The sequence below is a fragment of the Rhamphochromis sp. 'chilingali' genome (genome assembly GCF_963969265.1).
Source record: "Rhamphochromis sp. 'chilingali' genome assembly, chromosome: 5".
Lineage (NCBI taxonomy): Eukaryota > Metazoa > Chordata > Actinopteri > Cichliformes > Cichlidae > Rhamphochromis > Rhamphochromis sp. 'chilingali'.
The window spans coordinates 3148406-3168747 of NC_137932.1; the positions used below are offsets into that span (position 1 = coordinate 3148406).

Genomic DNA, 20342 nt, shown 5'->3' on the forward strand with positions numbered 1-20342 from the left:
AATAAAAAAAACGATAATGAATACAGTTTTATATCTTTTTGATGATCACTGACTTTAATATTCTCTTTACTTTAATGTAGCTCTGTCATTGCTTTTTCATGACTACAACAGGACTTTTAATGCCTGTAACATTAACTCATGATGCTGCCAGCAGTGACACGGGCACCAGCAAAACCAGCCCTTTAAAACCTGAACCATGAAATAACTGCCAGAAATCATTATTTTTCTGATAATGGAGTGTATGTTGAACCTTTAGACTACATGTATTAAAAAATATTTATATATAAAATTATAATCTGCACATGTGTTTAAATTGTATCACATTTGCTACATTAGCCATATTTTTGCAACTTAGTCATTAAAAACTTGTCATGCAATTTGTATCATTTTTTTGAGGGTAAATAAAGGTCACACAAATAAAACTCACAAAACCACATGTATCAAATACGATACGCTTAGCTTTAAAGGGACTGGGATCGATGAGGAGTGCATTGCAGAGGTCCAGCTGAAAAGCCAGGTTTTCTTGTTGCAGCTCCAGTGAACCTCTTGTTGCTTTATTTGCACCAAAGCAGCTGAACTGGAAGCACTATGGTTTCTGCTTCCTAACATATCGATATTCCTGAAGTTTAAGTGGGATACTGTGATGGAGTGTCGTGTTAATGATCTGAACTGCGTAGGCTACTTCAGTCTGAAGAGTCACTGATAACAGGCTCGCTGCTTTTATCTGGCCGTGGACTTTCTAACTGAAAGGACAACCAGCTTTAACACGGACGTCTCCGGGACATTTTCCAGGATGGCACTTTCCAGCCTGCTTCTGAGCCTGGCTGCTCGGGCACTTACGTTTCTCTTCTTTCTGCTCGTCATTGCGTTTCTTGGCTACTGCTTGTACATTAAATATATTCATATGAAGTATGACCACATCCCCGGGCCGCCGAGGGACAGGTAGGAAAGGTCGTCGGCTGAAGCAGTTATGCGGACGTTACTTGAGAGTAACTCGCTGTTTCCTCCTCAGTTTTTTCTTCGGACACTCACCAACGATGTTGAAGGCGATGAAAAATCACGGATTTATACACGACAGATTTCTGGAGTGGTAAGTTTAGCGCAAACAAAGTTTTTATACAGAAAACACGTCAAACCATTAAGCTAACACAATATGTAGGTCAGTGTTTGGGACTGCTGCCAGCCAATGCTAGCTAGCCTAGCTGTATTGAACTGACGCAGTTTCCTTTTTCACAGCATATTTTGCCGCTAATTGCCTGTTAATTTCTGCCTATATAACAAATACATTGCAGTTCTTACTGTACTCTTTGTATTACAGTATTAATATCATTCGCCTTTAAAAGATCTAATTAAGATGTCACCTGCAGGGCCGAGAAGTATGGACCTGTTTACAGGTTAAATGTGCTTCACTACGTTTCACTGTGTACGTACTGTCCAGAGGCCACCAAGGTAAACACTTGTCACCTGACTGTTTTCACATCAGTACACAGGTGTCATTAATAAAGGGTCTATTTCTGTAAATCTGTGAATTATTGTGATTAGCAGTACCTGTGTATCTCTGCTGTTTCAGTTTAAAATGACTACAGTGCAACAAACCTGTTGTGTGTGAAAGTGCACCCATCAATCCTGTTGGCAGAGGTCCCTGCTAATAAACAGTGCCAGCTACTGGCCTTTTGGGGACTTGTTCACATTTAAAGCCCTCTTCTTCTTCTTCTTCTTCTTCTTCTTCGTCACACTTTTGTGTCATTTTGTTTCTGGTTTCAGGAAATCCTGATGTCCCCAAAATACCTTAAACAGAAGTCTGTCTATAAAAGACTCTTCAACCTGTTTGGTCAAAGGTGATGTATCAGATTATCTGAGTCACTTTATTGTAGTTGTGTGTACATACCTTATTAGTCACAATGAATAGAACTTGATAGTATTACCATGTTGTGATACTTTCCTTGTGTCACATCTTAGCATTTTATTTAACTCCTGACCTCAGTGATCATATTATAGGAGCCATGTACGAATTTATGATGATGACATTTTCATGCTGTCTATCGTAATTTTTAACAGTGATGTTTGCAGGGTTGTTGTTTTGAAACTCATTGCATAATACTTTTGTGGTTGGTTGGGACAGTGATTGCCAGTATCAGGCACCTGCCTGGCAGGAGAGAGGGTGAATGTGTTGCTATAATTTGTTTAATGTTTTTATTATTTCTTTATTGTCACTGAGTTTTGGATTCTTTTGCCCCTCAGCGACTTTTAGTTTGTTCTTGAAGTCACTTCACAGATTTTTTTTTTTTTTTAAATCATTGTCTTAACTGTCTTCAAGGTTTTTAGGTGATGGTCTGGTAACAGCACGGGATCATGAGCGGTGGTACAAACAGCGACGCATCATGGACCCTGCGTTCAGCAGCCTGTGAGTTATGAAATTATACATCCTAATCCTTTAGTCGCTGTTCCTCTGTCTCAAACTTTTGTTTTTTCCAGGTATCTGAGAGGTCTAATGGGAACCTTCAATGAGACAGCAGAGAAACTGATGGATAAACTTGCAGAGCTTGCTGACAGTAAAACAGAAGCTAATATGCTCCATCTCATCAACTGTGTCACCCTGGATGTTATTACTAAGGTTTTTAGAGCTTCCTTAACATGCTGTTTTTTTTCTTAATACTGAAGAATAAAAAATATGTTTATTCTAACTTTTCTAACTTTTTATAAAGGCTACAATCATGTTCTAAGCGTGAGTGAATTGCTGTGCATGTCAGGCAGGTTGCCTTCGGGGTGGACTTGGACCTCTTGAAGAATAGTTCACCTTTCCCTAAAGCCATTGAGACATGTCTGAAAGGAATGGTTACCTACCTTAGAGACATATTTTTTGAGGTATTACTTCAGCGTTTGTTGTTATGAAGTATGTCTGCCAACAACATTGTTATCAGGATGCCAGGCTAAACCCTTCAGTCTGCCATTCCAGTACAATCCAAAGAACAGACGAAATGTTAATGAGGTGAGGGAAGCGTGCCGCCTGCTCCGTACAACTGGAGCCAAGTGGATCAGTGAGAGAAAGGCCGCCATGCAAAACGGTGATGAGGTCCCCAAAGACATCCTGACACAAATCATCAAAACTGCAAGCCAAGGTTGGAGTTCCCAAATTTCACATTAGACTAGACTAGAGCAATATTTTATTCTCTTTGTGACGAGACAAAGTGAATAGAACAAATGTGACCCACAGTTTTTGATGCCTTCTCAGTTCGGTGCATGTGGTTTGTAAGTAATGTTGGAAACCAGGAGAAGTTAAATATCGATGTATCTGTCCATTCTCTCCTCATTTCAGAGGAAAACATGACTGAAGAAGATGAAGAATTTATGCTGGACAATTTTGTGACATTTTTCATTGCAGGTGAGTCTCTGTTGTTTCAGCTTTGATGTGTGAAATGCAGCTGGAAGCTCCTTTGTAGCGTCAGACGAAGCTCACTGCACTGAAGAGTGTGTTTTATTTTCAATTTTACACAATGTGGCCACTGTTGTCTGTGAATTGTTGTCACGTGTTCACTTAGCATGGACAAAACTGTCCTTTCTTATCCAGAGGGGCTGCATAATATCTGCACACACACACTGTGTCACACAACTCTAGTTCCTGTGTTACTGACTGTTTGTCCATCCATCCATCCATCTTCATCCGCTTTGTCCGGGGCCGGGTCGCGGGGGCAGCAGCCTAAGCAAAGAGGCCCAGACCTCCCTCTCCCCAGCCACCTCCTCCAGCTTGTCCGGGGGAATACCAAGGCGTTCCCAGGCCAGCCGAGAGATATAATCTCTCCAGCGTGTCCTGGGTCTGCCCCGGGGCCTCCTCCCGGTGGGACATGCCTGGAACACCTCACCCAGGAGACGCCCAGGGGGCATCCTTGTCAGATGCCCGAACCACCTCAGCTGGCTCCTTTCGATGTGGAGCAGCAGCTGCTCTACTCTGAGCCCCTCCCGGATGGCCGAACTTCTCACCCTATCTCTAAGGGAGAGGCCAGCCACCCTTCGGAGGAAGCTCATTTCTGCCGCTTGTATCCGCGATCTCGTTCTTTCGGTCACTACCCACAGCTCGTGGCCATAGGTGAGGGTAGGGACGTAGATCGACCGGTAAATTGAGAGCTTCGCTTTTACACTCAGCTCCCTCTTCACCACGACGGACCGGTGCAGCGTCCGCATTACTGCAGCCGCAGCCCCAATCCGTCTGTCGATCTCCGGCTCCCTTCTCCCATCACTCATGAACAAGACTCCAAGATACTTGAACTCCTCCACTTGGGGCAGGAACTCATCCCCGACCCGGAGTAGACACTCCACCCTTTTCCGGCTGAGAACCATGGCCTCAGATTTGGAGGTGCTGATCCTCATTCCCGCTGCTTCACACTCGGCTGCGAACCGTTCCAGTGCGAGCTGGAGGCCTTCACCCGATGAAGCCAACAGAACCACATCATCTGCAAAAATCAGAGATGAGATTCTGAGGCCACCAAAGCGAAAGCCCTCCGCCACTTGGCTGCGCCTAGAAATCCTGTCCATAAAAATTATGAACAGAACCAGAGACAAAGGGCAGCCCTGGCGAAGCCCATCACCCACCGGGAACGAGTCCGACTTATTGCCGGCAATGCGAACCAAGCTCTTGCAACGGTTGTATAGGGATCGAATGGCCCGTAGCAATGGGCCAGACACCCCATATTCCCGCAACACCTCCCACAGGACACCCCGAGGGACACGGTCGAATGCCTTCTCCAAGTCCACAAAACACATGTAGACTGGTTGGGCAAACTCCCATGCACCCTCAAGTATCCTGGAGAGGATAAAGAGCTGGTCCAGTGTTCCGCGACCAGGACGAAAACCGCATTGTTCCTCCTGTATCCGAGGTTTGACTAACGGACGAACTCTCCTTTCCAGCACCCTGGCATAGACTTTCCCAGGGAGGCTGAGGAGTGTGATCCCCCTGTAGTTGGAACACACCCTCCGGTCCCCTTTCTTAAAGATGGGGACCACCACCCCGGTCTGCCAGTCCACAGGTACTGCCCCTGATCTCCACGCAACATTGCAGAGGCGTGTCAACCAGGACAGCCCTACAACGTCCAGAGCCTTCAGGAACTCGGGGCGGACCTCATCAACACCAGGGGCTCTGCCACCAAGGAGTTGTTTAACTGCCTCAGTGACCTCGCCCCCGGAAATTGGCGGGTCATTCCCCTCATCCCCAGACTCTGCTTCCTCCTCGGAAGACGTGTCAGTGGGATTAAGGAGGTCCTCGAAGTATTCCTTCCACCGCCTGACAATTTTCTCAGTCGACGTCAGCAGCGCTCCGCCAGCACTATACACAGTGCAGGTAGAGCACCGCTTTCCCCTCCTGAGACGTCTGACGGTTTGCCAGAATCTCTTCGAGGCAGTCCGAAAGTCTTTTTCCATGGCCTCTCCAAACTCCTCCCACACCCGAGTTTTTGCTTCAGCCACTGCCCGAGCCGCATTCCGCTTGGCCTGTCGATACCTGTCGGCTGCCTCCGGAGTCCCACAGGCTAACCAAGCCCGATAGGACTCCTTCTTCAGCCTGGTGGCTCCCTTCACCTCTGGTGTCCACCATTTGGTTCGGGGATTACCACCACGGCAAGCACCCACCACCTTGCGGCCGCAGCTCAATGCAGCAGCTTCGGCAATGGAGACGCTGAACATGGTCCATTCGGACTCAATGTCCCCGGTCTCCCTCGGAATGCTGTTGAAGCTCTGCCGGAGGTGTGCGTTGAAGATCTCGCGGACTGGGGCCTCTGCTAGACGTTCCCAGCACACCCTCACTACGCGTTTAGGTGCACCAGGTCTGTCCAGCGTCCTCCCCCGCCACCTGATCCAACTCACCACCAGGTGGTGATCAGTTGACAGCTCAGCCCCTCTCTTTACCTGAGTGTCCAGAACATATGGTCGCAGGTCTGCTGATACGATTACAAAATCGACCTACGGCCTAGAGCGTCCTGGTGCCACGTGCACTTATGGACACTCTTATGTTCGAACAGGGTGTTCGTTATGGCCAAACTGTGGTTAGCACAGAAGTCCAATAACAGAGCACTGCTCGGGTTCAGATCAGGGAGGCCGTTCCTCCCAATCACGCCCCTCCAGGTCTCGCTGTCGTTTCCCACGTGAGCATTGAAGTCTCCCAGCAGGACAACAGAGTCTCCAGGTGGAGCACCCTCCAGCACCCCCCCCCAGGGACTCTAAGAAGGCTGGGTACTCTGAACTGCCACTCGGCGCATAAGCGCAGATGACAGTCAGGACCCGTTCCCCGACCCTAAGGCGCAGGGAACAAACCCTCTCGTCCACCGGGAAAAATCCCAACGTACCGGCAGCAAGCCGAGGGGATATTAGGATACCCACCCCAGCCCGCCGCCTCTCACCAGGGGCAACTCCAGACTGAGACAGAGTCCAGCCCCTCTCCAGGAGACTGGTTCCAGAGCCCAAGCCATGTGTAGAGGTGAGCCCGACTATATCTAGCCGGTACCTCTCAACCTCACGCACTAACTTAGGCTCCTTCCCCACCAGAGAGGTGACATTCCATGTCCCTATTGCCAGTCTTGGCAGCCGGGGGTCAGTCCGCCAGGGCCTCCGCTCCTGGCCGCCACCCGGCACACAATGCACCCGACCCCTATGGCGCCTCCTGCGGGTGGTGGGCCTGCGGGAGGATGGGCCCATGTCTCCTCTTCGGGCTGTGCCCGGCCGGGCCCCATGGACTAAGGCCCGGCCACCAGACGCTCGCCCTCGGGCACCCTCCCCGGGCCTGGCTCCAGGGCGGGGCCCCGGTAACCCTATCCCGGGCAGGGTAAACTTGTTTGTCTCAAATGTAAAAAAAATACATATTTATTACTCTTTTCAATCTTGACCGGGACCATAACATTTGCAAATGAGTAAAATATCAATCAAGAAAAAGAAACATATGATCTGTTTTTGTTACATAATGATATTATTGATTTTGAGTTAACTAGGCTTTTTAAGACTCAAAGAGTTGTGATGTAGAAATTAGGATTACAACTTCTTGATTGAGGTAATATTCTGATGCATTATTGACAAACTGGCAACATTTTAGGCCAAGAAACAACAGCCAATCAACTGGGTTTTTGCATCATGGCGCTTGGAAGACATCCTGAAATACTGGAGAAGTAAGAAGTCAAACAGAACTCAACAATTTACACTTTCTATTTACAACTTTCTATATCTTTGCATGAATATAACCTGAAACATCATCTGATTGAACCTATAAGTAAAGAGGACTTAAACAAAAGTCTGTGAGATCTTCAGAAAGCTTCTTGCCGTGACACACTTGTTGTACAGTCAGTCTGATAGATCCAGTTCTTACAATCAATGTGTCCCTCAGATCTGACTGTCAACCCGTTGTGTGAAAACAACTTCTTCTAATTTGATCCATCAAAATATCAAACATCAAAAATATTCCCAATCCTGAGATTATATAAATCTCAAGCCCACAGACATTTATGTAGATGTGCATTTTTCTCTATAAAAAATGTAGTTTTACATCTGTTTCTACATATTTACTCCTATGACCTGTGTTAACCTCTAAAGATGATTTAGGTAATATTTCTGCAGTTATAACTGTGTAATATATAGAGTGAATTTTGGTTTTCTAAATTGTATTTTTATTTCTTAGAGCGAAGAAAGAGGTCGATGATGTCATTGGGATGAAACGTGACATAAGCTATGACGACTTAGGAGAGCTGGTCTACCTGTCACAGGTACATGTGGTAAATTTAGTTATTCATTTATTTATTTTAATAACTCACCCAAAGTGTGCACTTCTCATTGTAACCTTCCTTCAGGTGTTAAAAGAGACTCTAAGAATTTACCCCCCAGCTCCAGGCACGTCTCGTGATGTTGCTGAAGACATGGTGATTGACGGTATCCACATACCCGGGGGATTTAGCGTTGTTGTGAGTCATTTTCTTTTTAATATGTTTGTAAGTCTAAATGATAACTACATACTAAAGACAACAAATATATGAAGCAAGATATATGGAGTTATGTAGCGAAGAAAAAAAGATAAATAACTCTAAATATGTTTTATAGAGTCCTTCAAGTCCCTTAACTTTGTTGACAGCGCTGTAAACTCTTGGCCTTCTCTCAATGAGCTTCATGATGTAGGCACATGAAGTGGTTTCAATTCACAGGTCTGCCTTTGTCAGGGTTCATTTGTGGTATTTCTCTCCGCCTCAATAGAGTTGGGATAATCAGTTGTGTTGTGCAGAAGTCAGGTTGGTACACAGCTGACAGCCCTTATCTGATTGGTTCTCGCCATAATATGAATTCTAAGTAAAGAAAAAATGACAGTCCTTCATTATTTTAAGAACTGAAAGTCAGTCTGGAAAATTGCTTAAACTTTGGGGACACATTCAAAGATCAGCAAGTGCTACGACGAGACTGACTCACATGAGAACGGCACCAGGAAAGGAAGACCAACAGTCGCCTCTGCTGCTGAGGATAAACTCATCCATGTCACCAGCCTCAGAATTAGCAAGTTAACAGCAGCTCAGATTAGAGCTCAGATAGATGCACACAGAGTTCCAGTAGCAGACACATCTCTACATCAACTGTTCAGAGGAGACTGTGAATCAGGCCTTTATGGTCAAATAGCTGCTAAGAAACCAGGACTAAGGAAAAGCAACAAGCAGAAGAAATTTGTTTGGGCCAAGAAACACAACGAATGGACATCAGACCAGTGGAAATCTGTGCTTTGGTCTGATGAGTGCAAATTTGAGATCTTTGGTTCCACCTGCTGTGTCTTTGTGTGATGCACAAAATGTAACCGGATGGTCTCTACATGAATGGTTCCCACCATGAAGTATGGAGCAGGAGGTGTGATGGTGTGGGGGATTTATTCAGAATTGAAGGCACACTGAACCCCAAACACACCTCCAGGCTGTGTAAAGGCTATTTGACTAAGAAGTAGAGTGATGGTGTGCTGCACCAGATGTCACCTGACCAATGGAGATGGTTTGGGATGAGATGGACCGCAGAGTGAAGGCAAGAGAGTCAACAAGTGCTCAGCATCTCTGGGAACTCCTTCAAGACTGTTGGAAAAACATTTCAGGCGATGACTTCAAGAAGCTCATCAAGAGAATGCAAAGGGTGGCTATTTGGAAGAATCTAAAATATAAACATGTTTTGAGTTATTTCACATTTTTTGTTTACTACATAATGCCATATGTGTTGATTCACAGTTTTGATGTGTTCAGTGAGAATCTGCAATGTAAATAGTCATGAAAAAAAGAAAAACCCATAATAAAGAAAATAAGAAGATATGTCCAAGCCTTTGACTGGTAGCGTATGTATAAACAAAACTGTCACAAAGTTGCCAGAAAAACATAAAAAATGAGATCTTATTCAAGCAAGAACAAATACATTTATGGTTAAAATGTGAAATTTTTTCCTATTTAGTTCAGCTCCTATGTGAGCGGGAGACTGGACAAATTCTTCGAGGATCCACTAAAATTTGATCCAGACAGATTTCACCCAGATGCTCCCAAGTAAGAAAAACACTGTTTCACCATGCTGACTTTATTACGTTTCATGTTTGCACACACTTTATTATCTCAGACTAAATGAGTGAAACGGTTCACAGTAACTGAGGCTGTCTCTCGTCTGTTCAAGGCCTTATTACTGCTACTACCCCTTTGCCCTCGGTCCTCGCTCGTGTCTGGGACAGAACTTTGCTCAGGTGAGGATGACAGCGTAAGTCAACATGAAGACCCACTCACCTATAAACACACTGACTCATCTCTGTGGGCGCTGTTGTGTTTTTTAGATGGAGGCTAAAGTGGTGATGGCCAAACTGCTCCAGAGGTTTGACTTCACTCTCGTCCCGGGACAGACCTTTGACATCCTGGATGCTGGCACACTCAGACCAAAGAGTGGAGTGTTGTGCACTTTGAGTCACAGGGATTACAAAAATAAAGGATCTTAAAGGACTTTACATAAAAAGAAATCATAGTGGTCTGTAGGGTAAAACTGTTGATCTACTCCTGCCTAAAAGCTGTGATTAAAAAAATAAATCGTTATAATAAAAACAGTATCAGATATGAATTACATGGTAAAGCGAAATGAAATGATGGTGATAATTATATATTATATATTTTTTTCATTACAATATAATTTTATTTTTTTGAGGGGGACAGCTGGGTTAAATACCATTTGCACTTGTTTGTTAATCATGCACAAACTCATTATATAGCGGTGTGTAGTGTCTTTTTTTTCATAACCACAAACCTCTTTGTGCCTACAAAACTAATATGTGTGTAAATGGAAATCATTTGGAAACAAGCGTGTTTTATATTTCTTTACCCGATTTGCTGTCTTAATGCCTTTACGGACAGTGTCCACATGGGGGCGCTGAGATCTTGCAGAGATCTCTGACTTTTAAAAAGCTGTTTAAATTCAATGTTCAGAAAAAGAACTCTCCCAGAAGTTGTCTCTGGTTTAAACACAGATGATATTTTTTTAATCTTTAATCAAATATGCATGTAGCTAAAGCCTACTGTCATAGGTTAAAGTATTTTTGATTTTTAACTAAATGAATATTTTGGGGCTTCATTTCAGTAAACCAGCCCAGCTTTTTAATGCTCAAGTATTGTCAACGAAATCACGGCCATTAAAAGCACACAATACATCTGTGCTTCATTTAACAATAAAGAATAAAAGTCGTGAGGCGTAGTCTGATTTTTCTTCTTTAATGAATCCAGTGTGTTTTTACGGCGAGCGCGTCCTCCTGTACCTTTAAGAAGGCCGAGCCTGAGCTCTGCGAGGCTGCGCCGCACTTTTTCATCTACCTGCTGCCCACTTCTCTCGCGCGTCTTGATTGGTCGTCTCGAGCTGAATCCTCTTGAATGATTTCAAACCCGAGTGTTTGGACAAGAGGGAGGAGAGAGGCGGGGGGTCCACTGATAATTCCGAGGCTGCTGGGTGGAAAGGATTGAGTCGTCCGTCCACTATCACACCGCCTCACTGAAGACGCTTTTATCCGAGGAGACGGTGAAACACGTCCAAGAGGACTTTTCTTATAGGTTGCGCGTTTTACTCGAACATTCGCTGTTTTGCGCGAAATTAGGTTGAATTCACCTAAACATAAAGGAAGAAGCTGGCGGATTTCACGTTTTCCATCATGTGAATGTTGTGATGTCCAGCAGAGACTGTGCACACTGTTACGGGTCGCTGTGTTTTTGCCGACAGGACTCGGTGATCGGAAATCCCTGATAATCGATTTTATATCGCTTGTTTGTTTCTGACCGACTGTGACCACCAACTGTTGTTCCTGTGAGTATTTTTTATTTATTTTACCAGATCAGTGGTGTCATTTCTTTAAAAGCTCGGGTTGTGGAAGCATCACAGTCATATTTGTGTTGTTTATTCTTTCGGTTTTATTATCGGCCTGTTGAAGATCAGGGCATTATCGATACTTTTCAGATTTTTTTTCCCCCCTTTTTGGACAATGTATTCATTTTTTAACACGATTCCGCAATTGAGGTTAGGTTAGTGAGTTTCTGAGAGTTAATTTTAAGCAGCTGCATAAACGAACTGAGACTCGCAGCCGCCACAGTCATGGCTAAAAATCCGTCCGAGGGGCCGAAGGATGACCTGAGCCAGCTGACGGACGACGAGCTGCTGCGGTGCAGCAAAGAGGAGCTGGTTAGGAAATTAAGGAGGGTTGACGGCGAGAAAATGAACTTGATGATCGAGCATGGCAACATGATGAAGGACATTAACCGGCGGCTGCAGGTGCACCTTCATGAAATCCGGAACCTGAAGGAAATCAACCAGAAGCTCCAAGATGACAACCACGAGCTCCGGGAACTCTGCTGCTTCCTGGACGACGACCGACAGAAGGGCAAGAAGCTGTCCCGGGAGTGGCAGCGTTTCGGCCGCTACACAGCCAGCGCCATGTGGAAGGAGGTGGGCACCTACATGATGAAGCTCAAGGAGCTGGAAGCCAACCAGGAGACTGTGCTGAGGGAGAACTCTGAACTGAAGGAGATCATCCTCATGCTGGATGAAGAGAGGAATGGGGCAGGGTCCCGGAGCTCCATAGATAGTCAGTCCAGCTTGACCAACCTGAACGGGGGCACCAGCACGGTCAGGGATGTTGGAGATGGGAGTAGCACGTCCAGCACAGGAAGTGCCGGTAGCCCCGATCACCACAATCACAACCACATGCACAAGCCCTCAGAGAACGGTAAGATGGGGACCACGATAAGAAGATCCATGGATGACCTATCAGCACCACATCATCACAGAAGCATCCCCAATGGACTGAATGGTGAGTACATGCACTTGTAAACACACCTGGATGCCACAGTCATCATGCACGCCCCACATTATGGGGTTTCTGTAGGGAAGTAGAGCAGTCGTCAACTAATCGGAATCTAAAAGTTCCTAAATAAAAACTTTGGTCCAATTCTTTCTTAAAACCATAGGTGTCAAACTCTGGCCCGCTGGCCAAATTTGGCCCGCAGCCTAATTACATTTGCCCCTCGAAGCCATACCAAGTTATTATTAGAGCTGGCCTACTGGTATTATACAGCTAATATATATTGTTTAGTATTAAGCTTTGCTTGTTCCATATTCAGTTTTTCAGCAAAACTTGTTTGAGTCCATAAGAAGAGATTCATTCTTAAATCTGGAGGAGATTTATTTTTCAATAAATATTAATGTTAGCCCGCGACCTTGTTCCAGTTTTGAATTTTGGCCCACTGTGTATTTGAGTTTGACACCCCTGCTTTAAACAATGGGGAATTGGCCCTTACACCTGTATTCCTGGGCTCTGCTGCTAATAGAGACACACTGTGTAGTTACTGCGCGTATGTGCTTGCTGTGGCCGCATATGCTGATCAGAACTGTTGGGATGGATTAACACCCATGGGGTCTTGGCTTAACCTCACTGTAAAGTCTTGATTGGGGTGATTATGAAACACACAGCATCTCTTAAGTGGCCTTTTCAGCCCCCACGCCAACCTGTCATTTATGTCTGCACTGATTTAGGTCACTGCACTTGTGCTTCTCAATGAAAGAGACTTATCTTAATAGCTTTCAAAAGGGGATCAAGCAGATTGATTTTTTTTTTTTCTCCTTGGGGTTGTTCACTGATTATCTTTGTTGTCTCTGGCTGTGGGAGAGGACTCATATCTGCTTAGGGCCCCCGTTTGAAATGCGTGGCTTGGGACCAGAAGTCAATGTCCCTGTTTTTAAGACCTAAATACATGACTGAAAGCTGCAAGTGGGGATGAAAAAGCCATGATGGAACAGGAGGACACTAAGCCTCGTTTAGCAAGCACACGGGCTCATAACCCACTGTGATCTGTTTTGTGAGAGGAATAAAGTCTGTTTCACGTGTGTGTGTTTGGGGGGGGGGTTGGACCTTATTTTACCCCGATTTACAAGGACAGGGCAACCGCAGCAGAATTTAGGCTCAAAGCAAGCAGCTTCAAATCAGATCACACCGGTCACATGTTATCCATTGGACATTCCTGGAATTGTGCGCTGAGAAAACCGTGAAGGTAACATAATATAAAAGAATGGTTGCATGCACGAGGGGCTCTTAATCCGCAAACACACACGCACGTATACTCGCACAACACGCAACATTTTGGTCTGTGCTCTGCTGTTATTATGTAACATCCACATTGTGTCTGCGGCAGCTTAGCGCCTCTCTCAGCCTTTATGTGCGAGTGTGTGTGTGACATTGTGCGCCCCTGAGTCTCGGGCTCTGTGTGTTCATCACTGACAATGATGTACACATTTCTAACAATACGCTGGCATGGGAAAGGGCCGCCTCATTTGAGAGGTTTATTATCTCATTGTTAAAACCTATGCATTTGTAATGAGACTGACGCTGCGTCGTCCCAAACAACCCTGAGAATCGCAAATTATTCTTGTGCTGTAAACAGCGCGGGTCTGGTAAGTAACAGAACAGCTATTGACATTTCCTAACATGTCAGGAAAAAGCAAGGCTACTCTCATAGGAAGCTGTTATTTACACACGTTAGATTGCTTTACCCAGAAGCGTGCCGGTCGAGCAGGTGTTTCATCGCTTCCACCCCGAGTAAATAATTCTTAAAACCTTGCTCGAATAGCAGCCTGGCTACTTGTTACATGCCAGAGCGAGGCTGAGGGGAGGGTGAGTAGAACGGGCTTCTTCACCGGCACAGATTTAGTCAGTTGGCTGGTTGAAATCCGAGCGGAGTGGCCATCTTTGCGAGGTCAGATCTGGACGTGGTGTGAGGTCTGCAGAGTGGCTTTTTATTTAATGCTGTCCAAATGCCAGTGGCTCCCCTGGGCATTTAGGAGACAAGCTCGAGGATTGCTGCACAAGTGCTAAATGAACAGCATCTGTCAGCTTGCCAGACACACACACACACACAGAAAACAAAAAGATTTTTTTTGTGTGTCTAAAACGAACAACTTTCTTTTTTTAGCCAAGTTGCCTTAAACTTTTTAATGTCAACTATTTAAATTCGTTTTTCCATCTTGGCTGTTGCACATCTTAAAGATTTTCATCTCCTTTGAGGCAAAAGAGACAACTGGGAAGAGGGTGGGGGGAGGTAGGGGGTGCATGAAAGGGAGCCCAGCAAAGGGTCCTCAGTGGGTCTTGGTGGTGTTGGGGGAGTGGCTGAATGGCGGTAAGGGGTTGGCTGGGAAGCTTGGGAGTGGAGCCGGGACTGTTGGAGGGCACATTGTGCTCAAAGGAGGTTGGGTTGTGGAGCTATCCCGCTGTCTGCTTAATTGAATTTCTTGTGCACTCACATGGCTCACCCCCACCCCGATTCACCCCACCCTACTCCCCCTACCAACTCTTCTTCTTTTGTGGATATAAGGACAATGTGTGTGTGTGTGTGTGAGACGGGGTGTGCGCCGTTAACTGTGAGGCTCCTGTTTAGAAGTCCTAGAAGAAAAAGCATTGGGGGTTGCTTTGAGTACAGCTCAGTTTTCTAATCTAAAACAGTGACTTATATTTCCAGACTTTTAACGTTTGCATTCGCTTCTGGTGGTCTGGAACTTAGTTCCAGTCAAAGACCGCCTGAAACATGATGCTGTCACAGAGGGCTCGCTTTAGGCTCCCCTACAGTGCCGCACAGATTGCCTGAGACTAGGGCTGCCACGATTAGTCAACTAGTCACGATTATGTCGACTATTAAAATCGTCGACGACTAATTTAATAGTCGACGCATCGTTTGAAGCTTTGTAAGATCACAAAGGACGCAGGAATAAGTAGTAGGATTTAAGAGTGTAATAACGGACTGAAACAGAAGATGGCAGCACTGCATGTACAAGGATGCCAGCTGCCGTTAAACCCTGAAGAAGAAGAAGCTGTGTCCCAGAATTCATAGCGCAGCCCAGCGCAGTTGTCGACAATGGCGGCAGCTAGTTAGTTTTAACTTTACTCTTATTATTCTTTCTGGGTCACAAAATAAACGTTTAACATATTTTCAGGCGAGAATGTAGCTGTGTAAACCTCAAATATCTGCTCAGTTTATCAAGACACCGCATATTTTCAAAAGCGCTCCGACGTTTTCGGAGACGTCTGTTACCCACTAGCTCGTTAGCTAGCCGGGGGCTAGGCTAACTAGAGCCGTGAGAACACCGGACTCCCGGCAAATTGTTTTCAAACCCACCGCCGTCTTTCGCTAGTCAGGTTAAACATATATATATATAAGTCACTTAGATAACTTAAAAATGTTATTGTTTGGCTTTCTTTAGTATTTTATTTGTTCCTGAGTAAATCGGTTTGGCTGAGATTAAAGTTATAGTTTTTGCACAGCTAAAACTGTCAAGCAGACAGCTGATTATCAGAAGTGTGAGACGCTGGAGAATATACTCCGGTGTCCTGTTATATTTTAGAAAGCAAGGAGTTTATTAAACTTCACCGAAACAATCTGCAAATTTCATTAAAAATTAATAAACTACCATCTTGTCTTTATTTTTAGTTAGCACAAACACTTCAAGCTGTAAGCTAATGATAGTTATATAAGACCAGATGCTGCTGGTGCAATAAGCTGTACGCTGTACGTCCAATGGATGATGATCTGATTAGTCGACTAATCGCAAAAATAATCGGTGACTAGTCGACTATCAAAATAATCGTTTGTGGCAGCCCTACCTGAGACTCACACAGCCACACTCGGTCTCCAAACGAGTCAGGGGGAAAGGCTGTCCAGATGAACTGATTAGGATCCTCTCTGCAGTAGTGCTTCTTTGACCTTTAGACATTCTTACACATTCCACTGACCTTTTAGCTGCCAGGGATTGTAAAGAGCAGTCTGTCGCACACAACGACGTTTACGCCTGATGTCCACAGTTTCCTGACTTTTGCAAGTGCTGCTGAGCACGTTTCAGTCTATAAACTTTAGACATGACACGCTGATAGGAACCATCAGTTTACGTGTCCTTCCTTTTCTGGGAAACAAACGCCTTGATGATGAATTAACTTGACTTGCATTTGCTGCATTCTTTGCAGCACTTATCAAGACTTCCAATCTAATAATCTGCTGAAACTCTCACCTGGACAGGAAATGTTTTCTGTTTTAAAACTGCCCCAGATAATAAGGTGTAAACATGCTACTTGCATGTGTTTGCTTGTAGCTTTAATTATTTTCTACCAGTGTCCACACTACTAATGAGCCAGTTTTGATTTGATAACTCAAACTGTCCGAGCTTTGCCATGTTTAAGGCGAGAGCCACATACTTGATTTAGCACAGAGTTTAAACTGGACGCTCTTCCCATTTTTCCAGGCTTGGGACTGGGTGTAAAGCAGATGTCAAACCACCATGCAGGTGCACACGAATGATCACTATGATAGGACGTGTTATTAGAGATGGAGATGGGTTTTAGTGAAAGTTGTTACTGTGGCTACGGCCCAGCTAACCCGGAGGATCAGGTTTCTCAGACTCAGTTGAAGAAAGAGAGAAATTTACGCTGTCATCGGCATATTTTTGGCCGCTTGTAACATTTTAAGATCTATCCGCAGTATCGCAGCCCCCGCTGTGCTGTGGATTTCACTTCTCATAAATTATTCCCATTCTACAAAAAATCTTCCCTTTCATTGGCTGACACTTGTGTACCAACACAGATGAATAAAACGTGTAGTAAATAAGACTCTGATTCAGTAAATACTTTTAATTGGGCTATGCAGGTGCAGCTGGTTAATCCATTACTTTCACACAGCCTAGTGCGAGTGTTTTCTTTGTAAATGTGTGCGTGCTTGGGGCCAGTGAAATTTGGAATAAAGCCCAATCATTGGTGACAGCTGCAGAAGTATACCAAAATGCTGGTATACTTGATTATTAAAACTTTTCCCCTCCCTTTTCCCACAGGCTTGTTTTTACCAGTTCGTATTATTCTAGTCACACTGCTGCAGTGGGTGGGCTCATTTGCTATGAAAAAAAGAAGAAAATTCAGATTGGGTGAGCACCAAGCCATCCAGAGCTGACCTTTGAGCCCTACAGTCCAAAATTCAGGATGTTAGTTTGCTGTTTCACTATAAACATAAAAGTTTGCAGAGCGTTACAGGAAGGCAGAAAGCTGCAAGTATGGCTTCTGAATAAACAATGGGGACTTTGTCTTGCTAGTAGCTTAGTTAATGAGCTGGCTGGCGAGCAATTAGCAAGCTTGGATAGATTATTTTCCTTATTCAGTAAAAATGCTTGAGTGGAATAGTGTGCAAGCTTGAGAACAAAGGGGGGATAAAGTGCACATTGCAGAGAAGCCACAGTAGTGAGTGGCTGACATGTTAGCGACTGGCTCACTAGCTGACGTAGTTCGTCAGCTCTGCGATGAGTTTTCTTTCATTTATTTATTTAGAGTTTGTTACCGCCCAGTGTGTCAGCCCACTCAGCTGTGTGTGCTGCTCGCAGAAACCAGTCAGATAGGTTGGTGATTCACCAGAGATTAAGATGTGTCAAGATACTACTTTTGAATTTTGGTTTAGAGCGTCATGCAAAACACTTGTGCCGCCCGTCTTTTCTTTACGTTTTGGTTCCAGGAAACCAGATTTCTTTGTATATGTTTGTTTATTTGTTTAAAGTGATCTTGAGCAATAGTTCTCCTGGCTTTTGCTCTTTTTTTTTTTTCTTTGACATTGGCTGCTTTTCGCTTCATTTGTAACTCAGTCCTTAGAGATAAACAAATAAATGTCAGGATTTTAAACTATCTGTAGCAGACGACCCGTATATGAACATCATGTTCTTAGGAAATAGAAAATGGCCCTCTACTGTTGAAGCATCATCAGAAATGGATTCATTGGAAGGGTGGCTGTCAAGACGCCATTCTTAAGGAAAGCAGGGGGAGAAAAATGCTGATGTGTTGGGTAATTACACCAAATTAGACGAGAACTGGACTGAAAATCAGTGGTGACAGGACTTGTGGAGTGATGAATCTAAACTGAGTGTATACAGAGGAAGTCAGGAGAGTGGGATAACAGTGACTGTCTACAACCATCTTCAAAACACGGAGGCTATCTCATGGTTCAGGGTGCCTTTCAGCCAGTGGTGTTGGAGTTATGAATGCAGATGAATCAGTCTATGTGGAACAGCTTCATTTTTCAGCCTCAAGAAACCTGGAGAACTATTCCTGAAGACTAAAAGAAATGACGAGAAATCTGGTCTAAGATGGTTCTTACTTTTATATACTGTATGTGCATGTATATCTATGTATGTTTGCACTCTATTCAAAACATAACAAAATGGAAAATACTAAGGAGTGGCTCAAACGTTTTCCCCAGTACTCTATATATTGAAGCGTGCCCCGATCTCCTGCAACTACTTTCCTGAGTAAAACGTTTTGTTCCTGAGAAGCTGTGCCTTAGTACAATATGTTTAGTCACTCGGCTGAGTCATCCACCAAACCAACCCACTCAGGCTGAAATTAGGTTCAAATTACTCCTAATTAACTGACTGAGAAGTCATAAAAATGCATGTTTAAACTGGGGTCTTTAGCACCTGCCGTTGCTACATGTATGTGTGCTTTAATGTATGAGGTGCCACAGTCGGTGTGAACTATTCCCCTCTCTCATGTAGCGATCTTCCTCTTTCACTCTGTTTTCATTTCCTTTTTCGTTACCCTTAGGGAGTGACATGACCTAAAAGCTCACAATAAAAGTGTAGAGCCAGCCGTCTTTGTTGGCCACCAGCGTGTGTTTGTATACTTCATCATACTAAAGAAAATTAGTCATGTCCACATTCATGTGTGACAGAAGCAGTTTTCTCTGCGTTATGATTGATCAGTTACTTTAAAAGCAAAGGATCAAGGATTATTTTCATCTCCTCACAGTAGTCCTGAACTAAAACACCCTTTATAGTCAGTTTTTATGGGGAAAATCAGTCTCTGCCTATTTTGTCTGCATTAGTTCAAAGTCTTCATACAGAAGAGTTTGTTACTTCTAAGGAAAGTTGGGTTTTTGAATGGTTCCCATGTTTTTCTTCACTATATCTCAGCCAGCGACTCTGTTTCTCTGTGTGAGCTCCTTTCTTGTTTCAAAGGAAACCGTAGGACCAGCAACACAATGGTGTTTTTCCTCTCTGCTGTCGTTTCAAGTCATTGTGTGGAAGTCTGTGTGGCAGAAAAAGGGCGTCTAAGCAGGAATAGGATGTTTCTGTCACCGATATCCTGTTTGTCCATGCTGAGATTCATGTTTCTGTGTTCCAAGACGCTGAGGTGGTTTCTTGTAACCTCTCCCCTGCTTAGTGGCGCTTTTTCTGGTAAAGATAAACACCTCCATGTTGCCTAGTCAAAACTTAGAGAGCAGCTGCTCTCTGCTGCTAAACTGAAACGGCAGTTTTGAGATCATCATAACTGCCAAAGTGAATAAAGGTTCACCACATCAAATTAAAACAAAACTATAAATCTACGTAAAATTGCCGTGGCTCGCCATTTCATAGTTTGCAAAATACCCCACAAAACATAATTAGACCCAGTGGTGACTTGGGTTGTGTCACATGTCGTGTCCCTGGAGTATAGCCAGCATCTGTGGCTTCTATTCCTCCAGCAAACTATCTGTGTGAAGCCTGCTGGGCTGATAACACAGATAATGGAGAAGAAACACAAACTCACTGATGTACGCAGGACAGGTTAAGAGAGAGAGAGCCTCAGTGGGGAAACTCAGCTGTTCACTGTCAATGAAAAGCCTGCCTGTCAGGACGTCCCACATTCCTGAACAAACAAAAGAGGAAGTGGGTCCCGTTCCTCTTTGTGACACAGCAGGAATGAGACTGCGCAGAGAGAGGAGCAGCAGGATGGAAAAAATCGAGGAAAGCGCGTGTCTCTAGGCCGCTTTTTGAACTTTTGCCTCCCCGTCTATTCT

At 44.5% G+C, this 20342-nt stretch overlaps 2 protein-coding genes across 7 annotated transcripts in view; both read left to right on the forward strand.

Moving 5' to 3' along the window:
• The first annotated feature begins 492 nt into the window (after positions 1–492).
• LOC308397147 (cholesterol 24-hydroxylase-like) lies at positions 493–10678 on the forward strand. 2 transcript variants are annotated; one of them, XM_080882913.1, is made up of 15 exons: positions 493–942; positions 1013–1090; positions 1368–1449; positions 1765–1838; positions 2318–2404; positions 2476–2614; positions 2755–2865; positions 2957–3119; positions 3317–3382; positions 7073–7145; positions 7652–7736; positions 7821–7931; positions 9436–9524; positions 9649–9715; positions 9803–10678. In XM_080882913.1, the coding sequence occupies exons 1-15, from the start codon at positions 794–796 to the stop codon at positions 9959–9961; spliced, it is 1533 nt and encodes a 510-aa protein (XP_080739039.1). In that variant the 5' UTR covers positions 493–793; the 3' UTR covers positions 9962–10678. The 2 variants fall into 2 exon arrangements, with proteins under 2 accessions (XP_080739039.1, XP_080739040.1); XM_080882914.1 differs by lacking the exon at positions 1368–1449 and having other exon boundaries at positions 853–1090.
• A 185-nt stretch (positions 10679–10863) lies between these two features.
• The window catches only part of ccdc85cb (coiled-coil domain containing 85C, b), a 48638-nt gene continuing 39159 nt past the window's right edge, over positions 10864–20342 (forward strand). For 3 of the 5 annotated variants that reach the window (XM_080883700.1, XM_080883701.1, XM_080883704.1), the window contains exon 1: positions 10864–12307. In XM_080883700.1, coding sequence (XP_080739826.1) covers positions 11593–12307 — 715 coding nt within the window. In that variant the 5' untranslated portion in view covers positions 10864–11592. The remainder of the gene's footprint in view (positions 12308–20342) is intronic. The other 2 variants (XM_080883702.1, XM_080883703.1) reach the window with 1 other exon arrangement.